General features: G+C 44.4%; 1 protein-coding gene across 3 annotated transcripts in view; it reads right to left on the bottom strand.

Moving 5' to 3' along the window:
- Window positions 1–15,432, bottom strand: part of LOC115122917 (serine/threonine-protein kinase DCLK2-like) — an 87,262-nt gene that overhangs the window by 36,792 nt on the left and 35,038 nt on the right. For 2 of the 3 annotated variants that reach the window (XM_065003913.1, XM_065003911.1), the window contains exons 3-7: window positions 9,110–9,224; window positions 6,176–6,283; window positions 5,858–5,911; window positions 4,102–4,196; window positions 715–796 (exon numbers count right to left, since the gene is read on the bottom strand). In XM_065003913.1, coding sequence (XP_064859985.1) covers window positions 715–796; window positions 4,102–4,196; window positions 5,858–5,911; window positions 6,176–6,283; window positions 9,110–9,224 — 454 coding nt within the window. The remainder of the gene's footprint in view (window positions 1–714; window positions 797–4,101; window positions 4,197–5,857; window positions 5,912–6,175; window positions 6,284–9,109; window positions 9,225–15,432) is intronic. The other variant, XM_065003912.1, reaches the window with a different exon arrangement.

Raw genomic sequence — 15,432 nt, 5'->3', positions numbered from 1 at the left:
AAGTGGAGAGGGGAGTGGAAGAAGAGAGGGGAGTGGAGAGGGGAGTGGAAGAAGAGAAGGAGGAGTGGAGAGGGGAGTGGATTAGAGAAGGGAGGAGTGGAGAGGGAGTGGAAGAAGAGAAAGGAGGAGTGGAGAGGGGAGTGGATTAGAGAAAGGAGGAGTGGAGAGGGGAGTGGATTAGAGAAAGGAGGAGTGGAGAGGGGAGTGGATTAGAGAAAGGAGGAGTGGAGAGGGGAGTGGATTAGAGAAAGGAGGAGTGGAGAGGGGAGTGGATTAGAGAAAGGAGGAGTGGAGAGGGGAGTGGAAGAAGAGAAAGGAGGAGTGGAGAGGGGAGTGGAAGAAGAGAAAGGAGGAGGAGTGGAGAAGGGGAGTGGATTAGAGAAGGGAGGAGTGGAGAGGGGAGTGGAAGAAGAGAAGGGAGGAGTGGAGAGGGGTGGAAGAAGAGAAGGGAGGAGTGGAGGGGAGTGGAAGAAGAGAAGGGAGGAGTGGAGAGGGGAGTGGAAGAAGAGAAGGGAGGAGTGGAGAGGGGAGTGGATTAGAGAAAGGAGGAGTGGAGAGGGGAGTGGAAGAAGAGAAGGGAGGAGTGGAGAGGGGAGTGGAAGGAAGAAGAGAAAGGAGGCTAGGAGAACAGAAGAAGAGGAGAAAGGAGGCTAGGAGAACAGAAGAAGAGAAGGGAGGAGAAGGGAGAGGTTGAGAGGAGAAGGGGACACCTACCCTCAGGACTCATGTTATAGGCCAGCTCCAGACTGTGTGAAGACCCGTTTACATTGGTGGCAGACGTGTGATGTGGCGGAATCTGGAAAGGAGGAGAGAAAGAAAGTAAGAGATGAAGAGAGGAGGGAAGGAGAGAAGAATAAGAAAACAGTGGTCAGCATCCTTCCCCTTTCAGCCACCAAGTCAAAACCTGGACTCATGCATCACCATAGCAACTATAAATATAAAAAATGGGGCACACTATGGATTAGAGGTCAAGGTTAACTGGGCCAAGGTTAGCTGGGCACAATTGTTGGTAACGCGACTCCCAATCTAAAGCTCTGTTTTGACATCTCCAGAGTAATACAACAGGACTGGTCCGCTTCATAACATCGATCCAGAACGAAGCCCTGGGATCTAGGGACATTGACTAATGGTTTTGCTTTAAGTAGCATGCATTTTCAATCCAATATAATGCCATGACAGAGTGTGTCAGGATAACTAGCCCATGGATCCCCGTAGTGTTTTATAGTGCTTCAGAGTTCTGACAGGAAACTAATACAAAACACCCCTGCAATTAAATTGTATAGTTTGGTACTGGCACTTACCCTGTATATGGCTTACATTCTTCTGTTAGTTTTTTTCCCTCTCTTATTTCTTGTGGTTTTTTTTGTTATACTATTTTGATATTGAATACTGCACTGCTGGGAAGGGCTAGCAAGTTAATTAAGCATTTCACTGTACTTGTGCAGGCCTTTTGAATTTATTTTAATTGACTGATTTCCTTATATGAACTGTAACTCAGTAAAATCTTTGAAATTGTCGCATGTATATTTTTGTTCAGTATAGTTTGGTAAGAAAATGTTTGATATTCGACTTTATATTCCATTATTAGATACAGTCGTATAAAAAAGTTTGGGCACCCCTCTTGAGGTTGCATAATAATTTACTCTGTCGTCACAGAAAATGATCACAGTGGCATGCCATTCATTTTCTAATAAAAGCTGAGAACTGGGGTATTGTCCAGACAAATATTTTTAGTGTAGCAATATTAAGTTGTATGAAATTAAATCAGATGTGAAAAATAGGCTATGCAAAAATGTGGGCACCCTTGTCATTCTGTTGATTTGAATACCTGTAACTACTTAGCACTGATTCATTGGAACACACAATTGGTTTGGTGAGCTCATTAAGCCTTGAACTTCATAGACAAGTGCATCCAATCATGAGAAAAGCGATTTAAGGCTAATTGCAAGTTGTTGTTCTCTTTGACTCTCCTCTGAAGAGTGGCAACATGGGGGCCTCAAAACAACTCTCAAATGACCTGAAAACAAAGATTGTTCAATGTTATGGTTTAGAGGAAGGCTACAAAAAGCTATCGCAGAGATTTAAGCTGTCAGTGTCCACCATGAGGAACATAGTGAGGAAATGGAAGACCACAGGCACAGTTCTTGTTAAGGCCAGAAGTGGCAGGCCAAATAAAATATCGGAGAGGCGAAGGATGGTGAGAACGGTTCGTTCAACAACGCACTTTGCACAAGGAGAAGCTGTATGGGAGAGTGATGCGGAAGAAGCCTTTTCTGCACAAAACAGAGTCGCTTGAGGTATGCAAACGCACATTTGGACAAGCCAGCTTCATTTTGGAATAAGTTGCTGTGGACTGATGAAACAAAGATTGAGTTACTTGGTCATAACAAGGGACGTTATGCATGGCGGCAAAAGAACACAGCGTTCCAAGAAAAACACTTGCTACCCACAGTGAAATTTGGTGGAGGTTCCATCATGCTGTGGGGCTGTGTGGCCAGTGCCGGTACTGGGAATCTTGTTAAAGTTGAGGGTCGCATGGATTCCACTCAATATCAGCAGACTCTTGGGAATAATATTCAAGAATCAGTCACAAAGTTGAAGTTATGCCGGGGGTGGATTATTCAACAAGACAACGACCCAAAACACTGCTCAAAATCTACCCGGGCAATTATGCAGAGGAACAAGTACAATGTTCTGGAATGGCCATCCCAGTCCCCAGACCTGAATATCATTGAGAATCTGTGGGATGATTTGAAGCGGGCTGTCCATGCTCGGCAACCATCAAACCTAACTGAACTGGAGATGTTTTGTAAGGAGGAATGGTCCACAATACCTTCATCCAGAATCCAGACACTCATTAGAGGCTATGGGAAGCGTCTAGAGGCTGTTATTTTAGCAAAAGGAGGCTCTACTAAATATTGAGGTGGATTTCTCTATTGGGGTGGCCAAATTTATGCACCTGTCTAATTTTTTTTAATGCATATTGAACATTTTCTGTTAATCCAATAAACCTCATTTCACTACTGAAATATTACTGTGTCCATCCGTTATTTGATAGATCAAAATGAAATTGCTGATCCAAACACCCAATTATTTATAAATGGAAATTGTTAGGGGTGCCCAAACATTCATACGACTGTATGTAGCTCAATGGAAAGACAGAAGACGATTCTACAAAAACACGTCTCTTCTGAATTGCTCTTATAGTTCTCCATTCTGTGGACGTTGCGTGCCTACCCAAACTCAAAAGAAAGTGAGCAGGTATATATATATATATATCACTGTGTTAATTATGCATTTGGCGTAAAATAAGTGTTCTGCCCTTCAGAACAGTACAGGGTGTTAGGACCTATCTTAATGGATAGGCCTCCCCTACTGTCACTTATCAGGCACAGAAAGAGGAAACACAAACTTTAATGGATCGAAATGATGACCAATGTTGGAAATAATGAATAATTTGACGAGAGGCCTTTTCCAAAAGAGACAGCTGTGATGGCTGTTTGAATAGGTTATATGGGTTATTATAAGACTCCTTTTTCAAGCATTCTTGGCTTTCACATGCGACAAAATCCGCCAAGTCATCTCAGTAATCTTTTCTATTATGGAAGAGAAGCTCTTTCAACACTTCTAGAAGTACACGAACCATAAGCCTTATTTCAGTTACCTGGACTAGAAAACTGTATGCATTATTTAGTACGCTATCTAAAGGAGGAATCTCAAGCTGAAACACCTTTGAACTGGGTGGATTACATCATCAATCTTTCTTTTCAATACGTTATTTTGTGAGGTCTTCAGAGTAACTAAGTTCTATCAAACGTTATGGACTTGCCAAGTAAACACGATGTAGGTGTTGCCAAACTGTAATAATCATCTAGAGAACGTTTAAGTGCTGTTGTCCCCACTGTCAACAGATTCAAGCGTTCTGGCCAACCACTATTCCTGATCTAGTGCATTTGAGGTTAAATCATTTGCTACTATATGGTTATTTATAGCATGTGTCTAAATATACAATCACTTCCTATACGGGAACATACAGTACAATATCATTATCTGGAGATTATAGGTGGTGTGCGTGTGAGACACGGTGTGTGTGTGACTCACCTTGAAGCTGTGTATACTGCGGGGGCTGGTGGGGGAGGAGCTATTGGATTTGGTGGACTTGGGGGTGGAGATCGTACTGCTAGGGACACCATTGACTGGGTGGGGGGGGAGAAGAGAGAGACACAGAGAGAGAGAGAGACACAGAGAGACAGAGAGACAGAGACACAGAGACACAGAGACACAGAGAGACAGAGAGACAGAGAGACAGAGAGAGAGAGAGAGAGAGAGACATAGTAAGACAATGATATGGCTAGGGCTGGCCCAACAGGACGTGCTGATGTGGGGAAGGGCAAACGAGAGAGGAAGTCATTTTTCCTCTGTAGAGATGCGGCTGGTTAAAAGTGTATTACTGTTATTTATTACATTGTGTATTCTATTTTTCTTCATTTCTTTGAATACTAAAGGAAATGCCTCTATCACAGGAAGTGATATAAGATAGGGCAGGAAATCCATTTGTGACACAACAAAGTTAACCTTGAATGGGTTTACTTTCACTGAGTTGAAAAGTCCCTGTACTAAGAGTACTCCACCACAAATTCATGACCTTTCCTTAAGACCGAGTGCTAGATTTTCTTCAGGTGTAGTGTGGCGTTTCGTGTCTAGAACTGTGTGTGACTGTCCAACTTCCTGTCCGGTCCCCTTTGGGAGGAAGCAGGTTGTGTTTGGCTCCAACAGACAAACACAAAGGGTCACACCAGGTGCCTCCGCAGGCTGCCTGGATAATCTGTCTGCAGCTTAGGCCACACGAAAGCTACGACCCTGAGGGTTCAATGGTACCTCAAGCAGCCTACCTCCAGGAACCTCCCTGTGTCACAACCAGTCCTCTCCTCAAACAACAGGGCCAGGCATGGCCTTTCTTTGGAGAAGTCGGCTGTATTGGTAATGGTAGTGTATTTCTGTGAAAGGCCTCATCTGCCACACACTCTAGGTTCTTGGCAGGTACACTGCCACACGCTGTACCCGTTCCCTGAGACAACCAATCTGGACCTGCGAACAACAGTCAGAACCACCAATACAGTACAGCACCTACTAGGGAATGTGATGCCAGACAACTGATGTGATTATTCAATTCAATTAGAAGGGCTCAGTGAAAGCAGCTGAAGACTAAAGCACTGAGGCTAATTTAGTACATGGGTTTGTATCAGCTGGTCCTGCACCAGTCTGAGCTCAGATTAGATGCATACTGTAGAAGCCAGAGAGAGTTTCTGGGCCAGGAAGAGAGGAGAGAGAAAAATAGAGAGCGAAAAAGAGAGAGAGCAAGAGCCAGAGAAAGAGAGGGGGAGAAAGAGAGAGTGATATCCAGAGATCTTTAAATAGTCTTGGGTCAGGGTGGCAGGCCAGGGAGGTCCACAGTGGAGCAGAGCTCCTTCAGAGTAATTGATGGCACTTCCCTACACAGCAGGAGTCTGACTGACATTACAATATACTGTACTGAAAGAGACTAACTGGACCTCTCACAGGGCCCCCGTCAGCCACAAGGTCATCCTTAGGCCACGGGTGCACTGACCAAGACTCCAAGCAGTCAGGAACTTCAAAAGGGTTTAACTGGTGCCCTCTCTGAGAAAGACTTGTGTAGTGATTATTGTTAACATATTGTGGTGATGATTAAGGCCAGGAGTCATTCCTGGTTAGGCTTCATGCTCAGGGGAAAACTCAAGGTCCTAGTAATGATAGCTAGGTAGATGAAAATGAGTGGTTTGTTGTGGTTGGGTAATGGGCCAATAGAGTGGGCAGTGCAGGATGTCAACAGGCTTACCTGGGGATTTAACAGGAGACGGGCTACTGGTGGAGTAATGGAATGGTCTTCTTACTGCAGAGAGAAAGAGAGAGAGAATTGCAAAAAAAACAATTTTACAGCTCGAGGTTTCAATGTCCAACTTAAAGCCTCATAATCAATGTTTAACTGAGCTTAAGATAAATGTTTGGTAATTGGCCATATGGCCTGTAGCCTGCCAAAATCCTGAAACTCTTTTTGAGGTGATTACACTAGTTAGTGTCAGATGAAAATCAGTTACTCAGTCCATCACCCAATAACTGTGTGTGTGTTTGTGTGTACGTGCATGCATGTGTATACCTATGCCCGGGGACTTGATACGGCGTGAGAGTCCAGGGCTCTTGCTCCCAGCAGCCCTCGTTGGAGTGGGCGAGCGAGCAGAGTATGAGGACTTGAGCACCCGGCATTCTGTGAAGACAACACACACAGGGTTAAAACCACACCGACCTCATTTCCTATCTAGCACAATTCAATACAGTCCCCAGTGTTCCAGTCAAACTATTTTAAAATAGCTCCAGCTAGGAACTAGCTCTATAATATAATTGGCTCTCTTTGAGAAAGCATTAAGTAGGGAGTGTTCAAGAAGTTACGAATGTTTAATTCACGCAGAGCTTTCCACAAAAAAAATATAAATAATGGCTTTTTCCAAACGAACACCACATGTGCAGTCGTCTGTGGCTCTGTGCGCGCCATAACGCCATGAAAAATGCACAAGCTGTGGTAATTACGCTATCGTGTTTGCTGCCTGCTGCGCTGCTACCAACGCCGTTATGTTAGTAGCGTTTCACATAGGTGCATACACCAGTTGACAAGGCTGACAGAGCTGCATGCTGGAGCAGTAGGTGTTGGGGTAACGAGGTTGGTGATTCAACTGTTTTGGTGGTGTTGCACAGACACATAAAACAGTGGAGGCTGCTGAGGGGAGGACAGCTCATAACAATGGCTGGAACAGAGTGAATGGAATGGTATCAAACACATGGAAACCACGTGTTCAATGTATTTGATACCATTCCACTGATCCCGCTCCAGCTGCTACCACGAGCCCCGTCCTCCCCAATTAAGGTGCCACCAACCGCCTGTGATGGAGTTGTTTTAGCAGCGTTGACAACAGACAGAGCGAGCTGCGTTCAGGAGCAGCATATTACTGGTTACTGGAATGAGACTAGTGGTTAAACTGTCTGGGTCATGTCAGATGCTGTTAATTGGGGGGTGTTACAGTGTTAGACGCTATTATGACACCATGAACACAGAGGAGGTACCAACCAGCTGTGGCCAATTGGAAAAATGATTCCCAATAAAGTGGACATGACCCAAGCCTGTTATTGGAGCAGAACCCAGGTGCGATTCAGTTTACTACGATGCTAGCTACTGTACCATGCAAGTTTGTTGACTTGCAGTGTTGACTTTTGTTCCCTAAACCGTGTTTGGATTTGACACTGTTCTCCACAATTGAGTCTGACAGTGCAACAGCCCCTTGGGACCCCTGTAAGACACTGTGCAAAGACTTAGCAGCTGAAAAGAGGTACCTAGAGCAAACACTTGTTTTTGAGAAGACCTAATTCTTCAAATGGAGCCTGGCAGGAGAAGTAGGACAAGGAAGCGCTAAAACAACTGAAGAACAGATTCAGATGAAGAAACTAAACACTCATCGTTAGAACAAACAGTGTTTACACCTGTGTGTGTGTGTGTGTGTGTGTGTGTGTGTGTGTGTGTGTGTGTGTGTGTGTGTGTGTGTGTGTTAAAGATGCACTATGCAGAAATGACTGCCATTTCCTTGTTGCTAACAATCTAATAGTTTGCCTAATTTCTGTTTATGTGAAAAAACAAGCAAGTATAGTGTAGAGAATCATTGTACCATCTAAACTGCTGTGAAATATATTTTCAGCTGGTGTACAAAACTGAAAGTAAAAAGACACAAAAAACTTTAAAATGGGCCATATAGAAAGAGCACATAGAACAGATCTACCGCTTCTTAGACTTGCTTTCAATGCGAGTGACAGATCTATACCTCACATTTCTTTGTGAATTTTGTCAGGTTGTCCAAAAAGTGACATATTGCAGCTTTAAATGCTATGTTACAGGAGCAACACTAAGAAAACAGGATGTAGCTAGAACCTTGGGAATAGTTTTGAGAAGTGTCTAAAATTAGCCTGTTTGGATATTATAGACAGTACATCCTGTCTCCACCTTATCTAGCACAGAGGATAGGGGACTGCAGAGGAGTTGTACTGACATCGGCCTGCTTAAGATAACAATGGGCTAGTTATGGACTAAAGAGGCCATATCCTGCTGCAGTAGGGGGTATCGCTGCGGACATCTTTTAAGTGATTTTCAAGAACGTCTTCTTCTCAACACAGGGATGGTACATATTCATATAATGACAGTCACTGAAGAACCCTGGAATGGAATGAACTACTACAACTACACCCTACAAAATGTGACTGCAGCCACTTTCCCCTACAGAAGGCAGGAATCTGTGTGTTCAGACCGATAGTCTCACACATACTGTAATCAATAGTTTCCTTCTCTTGGAGGAGAGGAATGATTTCAGATATTGAGTGATGATCACACTATGTCAGAGTCATGATTAAGTCATGATTATGTTAGAGTCATCATTAAGTCATGATTATGTTAGAGTCATGATTAAGTCATGATTATGTTAGAGTCATGATTAAGTCATGATTATTTTAGAGTCATGATTAAGCATCACGAGTCACCGGAACCACTTTTAGAACAATTATGAGACTCATTCAACTGAGAAAATTAACGTTCACTATTGTGTGGTTGACAGATAATTATCACGTTACACCGTTCAGACACACTTCATCCTGACTTCTACTATGAAAAGGGGAAAGTGGTTTGGCATTGACATGTCTTTAGGGAAGTTACACTATACTATGAGAGACAGAAAGGAGGGGTGAGTCCAAAATGGCAACCTATTCCCAATAGAGTACACTCCTTTTCACCAGAGCCCTATGGAGGCTCTATAGGGAATAGTGTGCAATTTATAGGACCTTTATTTAACCAGGAAGTCCCATTGAGGTCAGAAGACCTCTTTGCCGAGAGAGACCTGGCATGTCCCACGCACCCTATGAAGGAAAGAGGGAGGAAAGGGTTGGGACAGAGAGGCCATAGAAATATAGACACTAGAACAGGAATCTACACCTATTTCTATGAGAGAGACCAAGGTTTCACAACATATAGGTGATGTTAGATTTAGTGAGTCAGGCCTACCAGAATCCTTACCACTGTGATCCAACAGGAAGTCATCCTGGGCGTAGCGGTACTTCTCTGGGCCGCACGCGATGAACACGTCGTCCTCGCCGAAGAAGTCCTGGAGACAGGTGATCTGGGGAGAGGGAGAGAGGGAGGGGGAGGGAGGGAGAGAGAGATGTGCAGAGGAAGGTAAGCTAGAAGAGGAATCATGTGTAAGTCCTTGAGTTTAGAGGAAAAACTCTGGGCACTAGTTATAGAAATATTATGGGCCCTCGCAAGACATTTTCTAAAAGGTCTGTCTAATGGGGTGTACCCATACCACGCATCTCTGTGGAGAATCAACTCGTTTCCTTTGTGGAAACAGTAGCTCATCCACCATTTAATATGCAGACAGAAGCCGAAAGGGAATCCAATCGTTTCACACCCCATTGTACTCACTATTGCATAATCTGTGTGTGAACATCCCACTCTCCGGGACATAGTCTTTCAGATGATTCTACTAAACATCACCATGAGATTAGAGCTGGATCCCACTCTCTGGGACATAGTCTTTCAGATGATTCTACTAAACATCACCATGAGATTAGAGCTGGATCCCACTCTCTGGGACATAGTCTTTCAGATGATTCTACTAAACATCACCATTAGATTAGAGCTGGATCCCACTCTCTGGGACATAGTCTTTCAGATGATTCTACTAAACATCACCATTAGATTAGAGCTGGATCCCACTCTCTGGGACATAGTCTTTCAGATGATTCTACTAAACATCACCATGAGATTAGAGCTGGATCCCACTCTCTGGGACATAGTCTTTCAGATGATTCTACTAAACATCACCATTAGATTAGAGCTGGATCCCACTCTCTGGGACATAGTCTTTCAGATGATTCTACTAAACATCACCATTAGATTAGAGCTGGATCCCACTCTCCGGGACATAGTCTTTCAGATGATTCTACTAAACATCACCATTAGATTAGAGCTGGATCCCACTCTCTGGGACATAGTCTTTCAGATGATTCTACTAAACATCACCATTAGATTAGAGCTGGATCCCACTCTCTGGGACATAGTCTTTCAGATGATTCTACTAAACATCACCATTAGATTAGAGCTGGATCCCACTCTGGTAGAACTGGAGGAGAAGGAGGGGCCATTATTATAATACATGTCATTGTTGTTGAAGGATGTCTGTGCTATTTCATTATTTTCTGAGCATCACTGTGTGTGTGTGTGTGTGTGTGTGTGTGTGTGTGTGTGTGTGTGTGTGTGTGTGTGTGTGTGTTGCTACATGCTGACGGCTCGCTCGAACAGCCCAATTAAAATCTGTCTGTGATGTGATAGCTCTTTCATGGTTGCTAAGCTCAGTGCCACAATGGACGAGGCAACACTTTACAGCTTATAGCAAAGAGCTGAGGGTCAAAACATCACAACAATAAAGTACTGTCATGTGAGGCAATCACTGCAGCAAGCATCTGTTGTGTAGGCCCTTTCTTTATCTCTCTTTCACCTTCCATCTCCATTTTGTCTTCTCTCCACCTCCAGGTTAGTGTTTTTTGTCATGAATCTTGCCCTGGAGGCAGCTCTGCAGATTGGTCACTAGCTGGCACATGATTCTAAACCTAACCTTACATTCATTTTGACTTGCAGCTGGCCCATCTAGCGGACATCTCTCAGTTCTGCCTCCAGGGCAAGATTCATGACAATAAAAGTCAACCTGCCTTCCACCTCTCCTTTCTCTCATGTAATATCTATAGCTACCATGATTTAATCACACAAAGCAGAGGGAGTTGCGCCTACATTACTTATCCACACACACACAAGCTCCTCTGCATTACTGTGGTAGTGCATTCAGCCCAGGCAGGCAGGGAGAATCAGTGGGTGGACAGGCAGGAAGGGGATTCCTTTATCATCATCATCATCATCATCATCATCATCTCACCCCCACACATCCCACTCATACCCTGGGAGAGGGCAGAGAGGGTTGACTGGTTGGAGACAGTTAGGTAGGCAGATGGGACAGCCACAGAAGCTTGGGGGTTGAGGCAGTGGAAGAGAGATGAAGAGCAGTCTGCTGGAGGACCTTCTCTCTCAGGACTGCAGATTTATAAATTTCCCAACTCAAAACAGCAACAGCCATCATAACACATTGACCAAAATCCTCTTCCAATACAGATTCAAAATCTCCTCCATCCCCACACATCATTTTTAGGGCTCAGTCAGAAACTCTGTCATGCTGACTTAATCCATGAATGGATGACTTGACTTGGCAGTGTGTTGTGAGGCAAAATCAAACCAATAGCCATTGGAGGCTGAGAGAGACAGAGAGAGACAGGAGACAGAGAGAGACAGGAGACAGAAAGAGACAGGAGACAGAAAGAGACAGACAGGAGACAGACAGGACACAGACAGGAGACAGAGATAAAGAGAGACAGACAGAGAGACAGACAGGACACAGACAGGACACAGAGATAAAGAGAGACAAACAGACAGACAGAGAGAGATAAAAAGAGACAGAGAGAGACAGAGAGAGACAGAGAGCGGTGAGGTGAGAGGAGGCGTGTGTGTTTGGCAGGCAGTGGCTCTTGGGTGGCATAGCTGAAATGGCTGCCATTCCTCAGCCGGGATCACTCATACTGAGCAGCTGATAACCCGGACAACCAGCCATATGTTGGCATCGTCATAGCGACGGCTTTAAGACCGGGAGCAGTAGACATTTCTGGAACACTCCAGCTGCCTTTGATGACCTTTCCCATTGGATGAATGCCTTTACAAAACACATATGTAACCTACAGGTTACTGATCCTATGAGATGTGATAGTGTACATGCACCATGGATTAAGTCCAGTACCATGAGTACATTGTTAATGAAAAGGACAAACCATATGAGCTAATGTCGCTAAGCTGCTCAATGGTACTGCCAAGTATTAGTATTTTACTAGGATCCCCATTAGCTGCTGCTAACACAGCAAATACTCTCCCTGGGATCCACACCAAACACACTACAGACTCATGTAAAACATTCTACTAATATGCAGACTCACAGTGACACATCAAATATTCTCAGAATATAATGCCATAAGCATAAGCTGACATAACAGTTAAGTTCAGAACACTGCAGATCCAGGGTTAGAAAAGCCAGTAGTTTTCCATCCATCCAGGGATTAGCTATGTACAGTCCAGACACAGTCTGCATTATGAGGACACGGTGTGTGACAGCCAGCAGCCTCAGACTGCTGAGGTGGCCTTGTCACTGTGTCCCCTGCCTGGGTACACCAGCAGACAGGACAGGAGACGTTGGTGACAGTGCGGGGGGGGGGGGTCTCTGGGATCTGGAAATGCAATACGACACTATTACGGGTACAGTACACAACACAAGCCCAACACTTTTCACTTTCACACAGATGTTTGACAATTTGACTACAGAAGAGGCACTAGTTAGTCTCTTCTGAATTGACCTTTCAGTTGTCAGAGAGGAGAGTTAGACAGGGTCATTTCGTATCGCCCCTGGAAACGGTTGCCGGTTGATTGCCACCTGGGAAACCACTGTGGCCACCCCACAGTGGGGTGATGTGATTGTCCAGGAGGCTTCAGGTCTGGCTATCATTGTGGCAGGAGGAGCGGTTTATCCATTAATGCCACCACCCCCAGCCTCCCGGAGGCTGAATAGGATGACTGTAGATCACTATGGGTCATTTAAGATGGCCTGTTGTTCCCAGGAGGCCAAGGACAGACAGAGATAAGGGGGATACACTCACAGGATTTTGGAAAGAGAGGTGAGAAAGAAGGGATAAGAGAGGTCTTTAAACAAGGTTGTGTACACAATGTCTGCTCCTACAACTTGCCAGAAGAAGCACAGTCCCAATCTTGCCGATCAGATACTCTAGAGAGCTTCCTCTCTAAGTGCATACTGAGGCCACGGTACCGTCTGGGGGAATAGTAGAGAACAGATTAATAAGGCAGGATAAGGATGTCAGACCTCATAGTCCATGTTGCTGTTTGTGTTACCTTGACTACCGCTGCCAGGATCAACAACAGCCAATGGCACACAGACTCTGCCAGGTTGAATTAGTCCTATCGGGGAGATTAATTGTTTGGGGGAGGGAATCTTATGGCTGTGTGTCTTTGGTGAGTGTGGTCATCTTATGTGTGTGTCTGTGTTTCTTTGGGGTGACATCTGTAACCTCAGTTTGCCTGCCCATCTCACACACTTGTTCTAATTTGGACCTTTCCTTGTTCTCTGTCTATCCCTCTCTGGTCTCCCCATCTCTCCTATTCTGCCCTGGCCGACCCAGCAACAGAGAGAAATATGGGTTGAAGACTTGGGGGGGCAAAACACACCCCCTAAAACAGCTGCTGTTGTATGAGAAAGTCAGAGCTAAAATATCTGATTTGATATTTAATTAACGACTGTTTACTAGTGGTTCAATTATGAGGTTGGCATTTAGATCGACAATGGGATGTTCCTATGAGGATATTGATGTGAAAAATCCATCATTGTCAGGCTCATGCTGTGGGCTATAAAATAACAATTTAAACAGATTAAAACATTCAGGATGATGTTATTACTTTCTAGAAGACAGCATGTTTGGAAAACCATCAACAAAAAAGACATTGCTCATCCTAATTTCTTAATTCCATTATTTTCGATGTGTGTGTATTGTTAGACACTACTATACTGTTGGAGCTAGAGAAACAAGTATTTCGCTACACTCGCAATAGCATCTGCTAGATATGTGTATGCAAACAATAAAATGTGATTTGACATTGATGTGAGCTAAAATATCCCTTTCACCCAATGGAGAATTGGGCTAAATTATCCCCGAAAGGGACGTGGACTCTGACTGAACTGACAGATGTGAAGGCCATTGAGCTAACAACCACTGTGGGACAGAAAGAAGCCTACCCAGCTCTCATACAGGACAAACAGAACATCACAAGACCTTTTGCGTCTTGAAACGGAGCTGGAATGTCATCACTCTTTCACAGAGAAAAAGATACTCATCAACTGAAAAGCAAGACAGCGGTTCTCATAAAAGGTGAGAGTAGACTAGGCTACAGCTCCTGATCGTTGCTTACTTCCCTTTCCATAATGAAGGTGGTAGCGGGTCGATTAGTGGGTGTATTCTGAGGCGCTGCAGTGGGAGTGAGGATGAAAATAGAGACCCCCATTATCATCATCATCATCATCACAGGCCTGACAGCCCAATCGCTTTAATCATGGGGTGGGAGGGTGACAGTAATAAGAGCGTAAGAGGGGGTGGGACTTCCCAGAATGGAGGAGAGAGGGAGTGAAGAAGAGGGATGGTTTGGGGGAGAGAACTGGTTTATGCAGGAGAGAAGAGCAAGGAGGGAGGGAAAAAGAGGGGGGATAGTTTAGAAGGAGCGAGAGAGGGGGAAAACTCTGTGCCTGCTGCCTTCAGCAAGGTCATAGTAGCGTACTGCAATGCACAGTACCATGGAACAGGAGTCAGGACAGAGTGCATTGTGGGATATTGGGGTTGTCCTCACACAGGTTATCAACTATTCAGAGCCGTAGGCTACACACCATAAGCACGAACATGCAAATGAATCCTCCTCATTCCAAATGTATGATAATTGCATTCCTCTTTTTAAGACTGATGAGCTAGTTAGTTACTCTACGGTGTAGGATACGTAAACTGTGGCTTAATCTGTGAGTGGAGTGTAGACTACTGGTTAATTCTTTTAGATTAGAGCGGTAACTCTCCTCCCTCATGTTAGACAACCAGCCTTTGATGAGACGGATGGAGAGGAAAAACACAGAGCTAGGGGGAGAAATTAAGCTCATCATTAGCTAGCTGCACTGAATTAAGACTAGCGATTAGCGGCTAAACACTGTAGGCTTTTTACCAGCGCAAATTCCAGTTGGCCTCAAATCCATACAGAGGTGGCTTTTGAATAGCCTAAACCACCAAACAACTGCAAAAAGGAGCTGGCTTTAGTATTCATCAGGCCTTCCTCAGTGAGACCAAACAACGGCAGCAGAAAGCAGAAACCTTACATTCAAATCTCAGTTGAGGGAATATTAATTCTGAGAACCTTTAACAGAGCAGTACCAAATGAGCGTGTCACTGTGGATTCTCTGCTACCAGACCTTTTAGATGGAAACCACGGCAATATAACATGATACATACTTAATGAGTGGCATTTTATATTACGACACCTCAAGAAAAATGGCTATTCCTCAGTCAAGGCGAATAGCTCCGAGAACAGTGACAACAAAATCTAAATGTCAGAGAGCTTCTCGCTCCATAAAAACACTAGTATTGCTGCCTGCTGGTGAAATCCCTGTAGCTAATGACTAGCCTAACTCCCCT

The sequence above is a fragment of the Oncorhynchus nerka genome, linkage group LG18 (assembly GCF_034236695.1).
Source record: "Oncorhynchus nerka isolate Pitt River linkage group LG18, Oner_Uvic_2.0, whole genome shotgun sequence".
NCBI lineage: Eukaryota > Metazoa > Chordata > Actinopteri > Salmoniformes > Salmonidae > Oncorhynchus > Oncorhynchus nerka.
The sequence above is the reverse complement of the archived record's forward strand: the minus strand, read 5'-3'. Positions and strand labels throughout refer to the sequence as shown.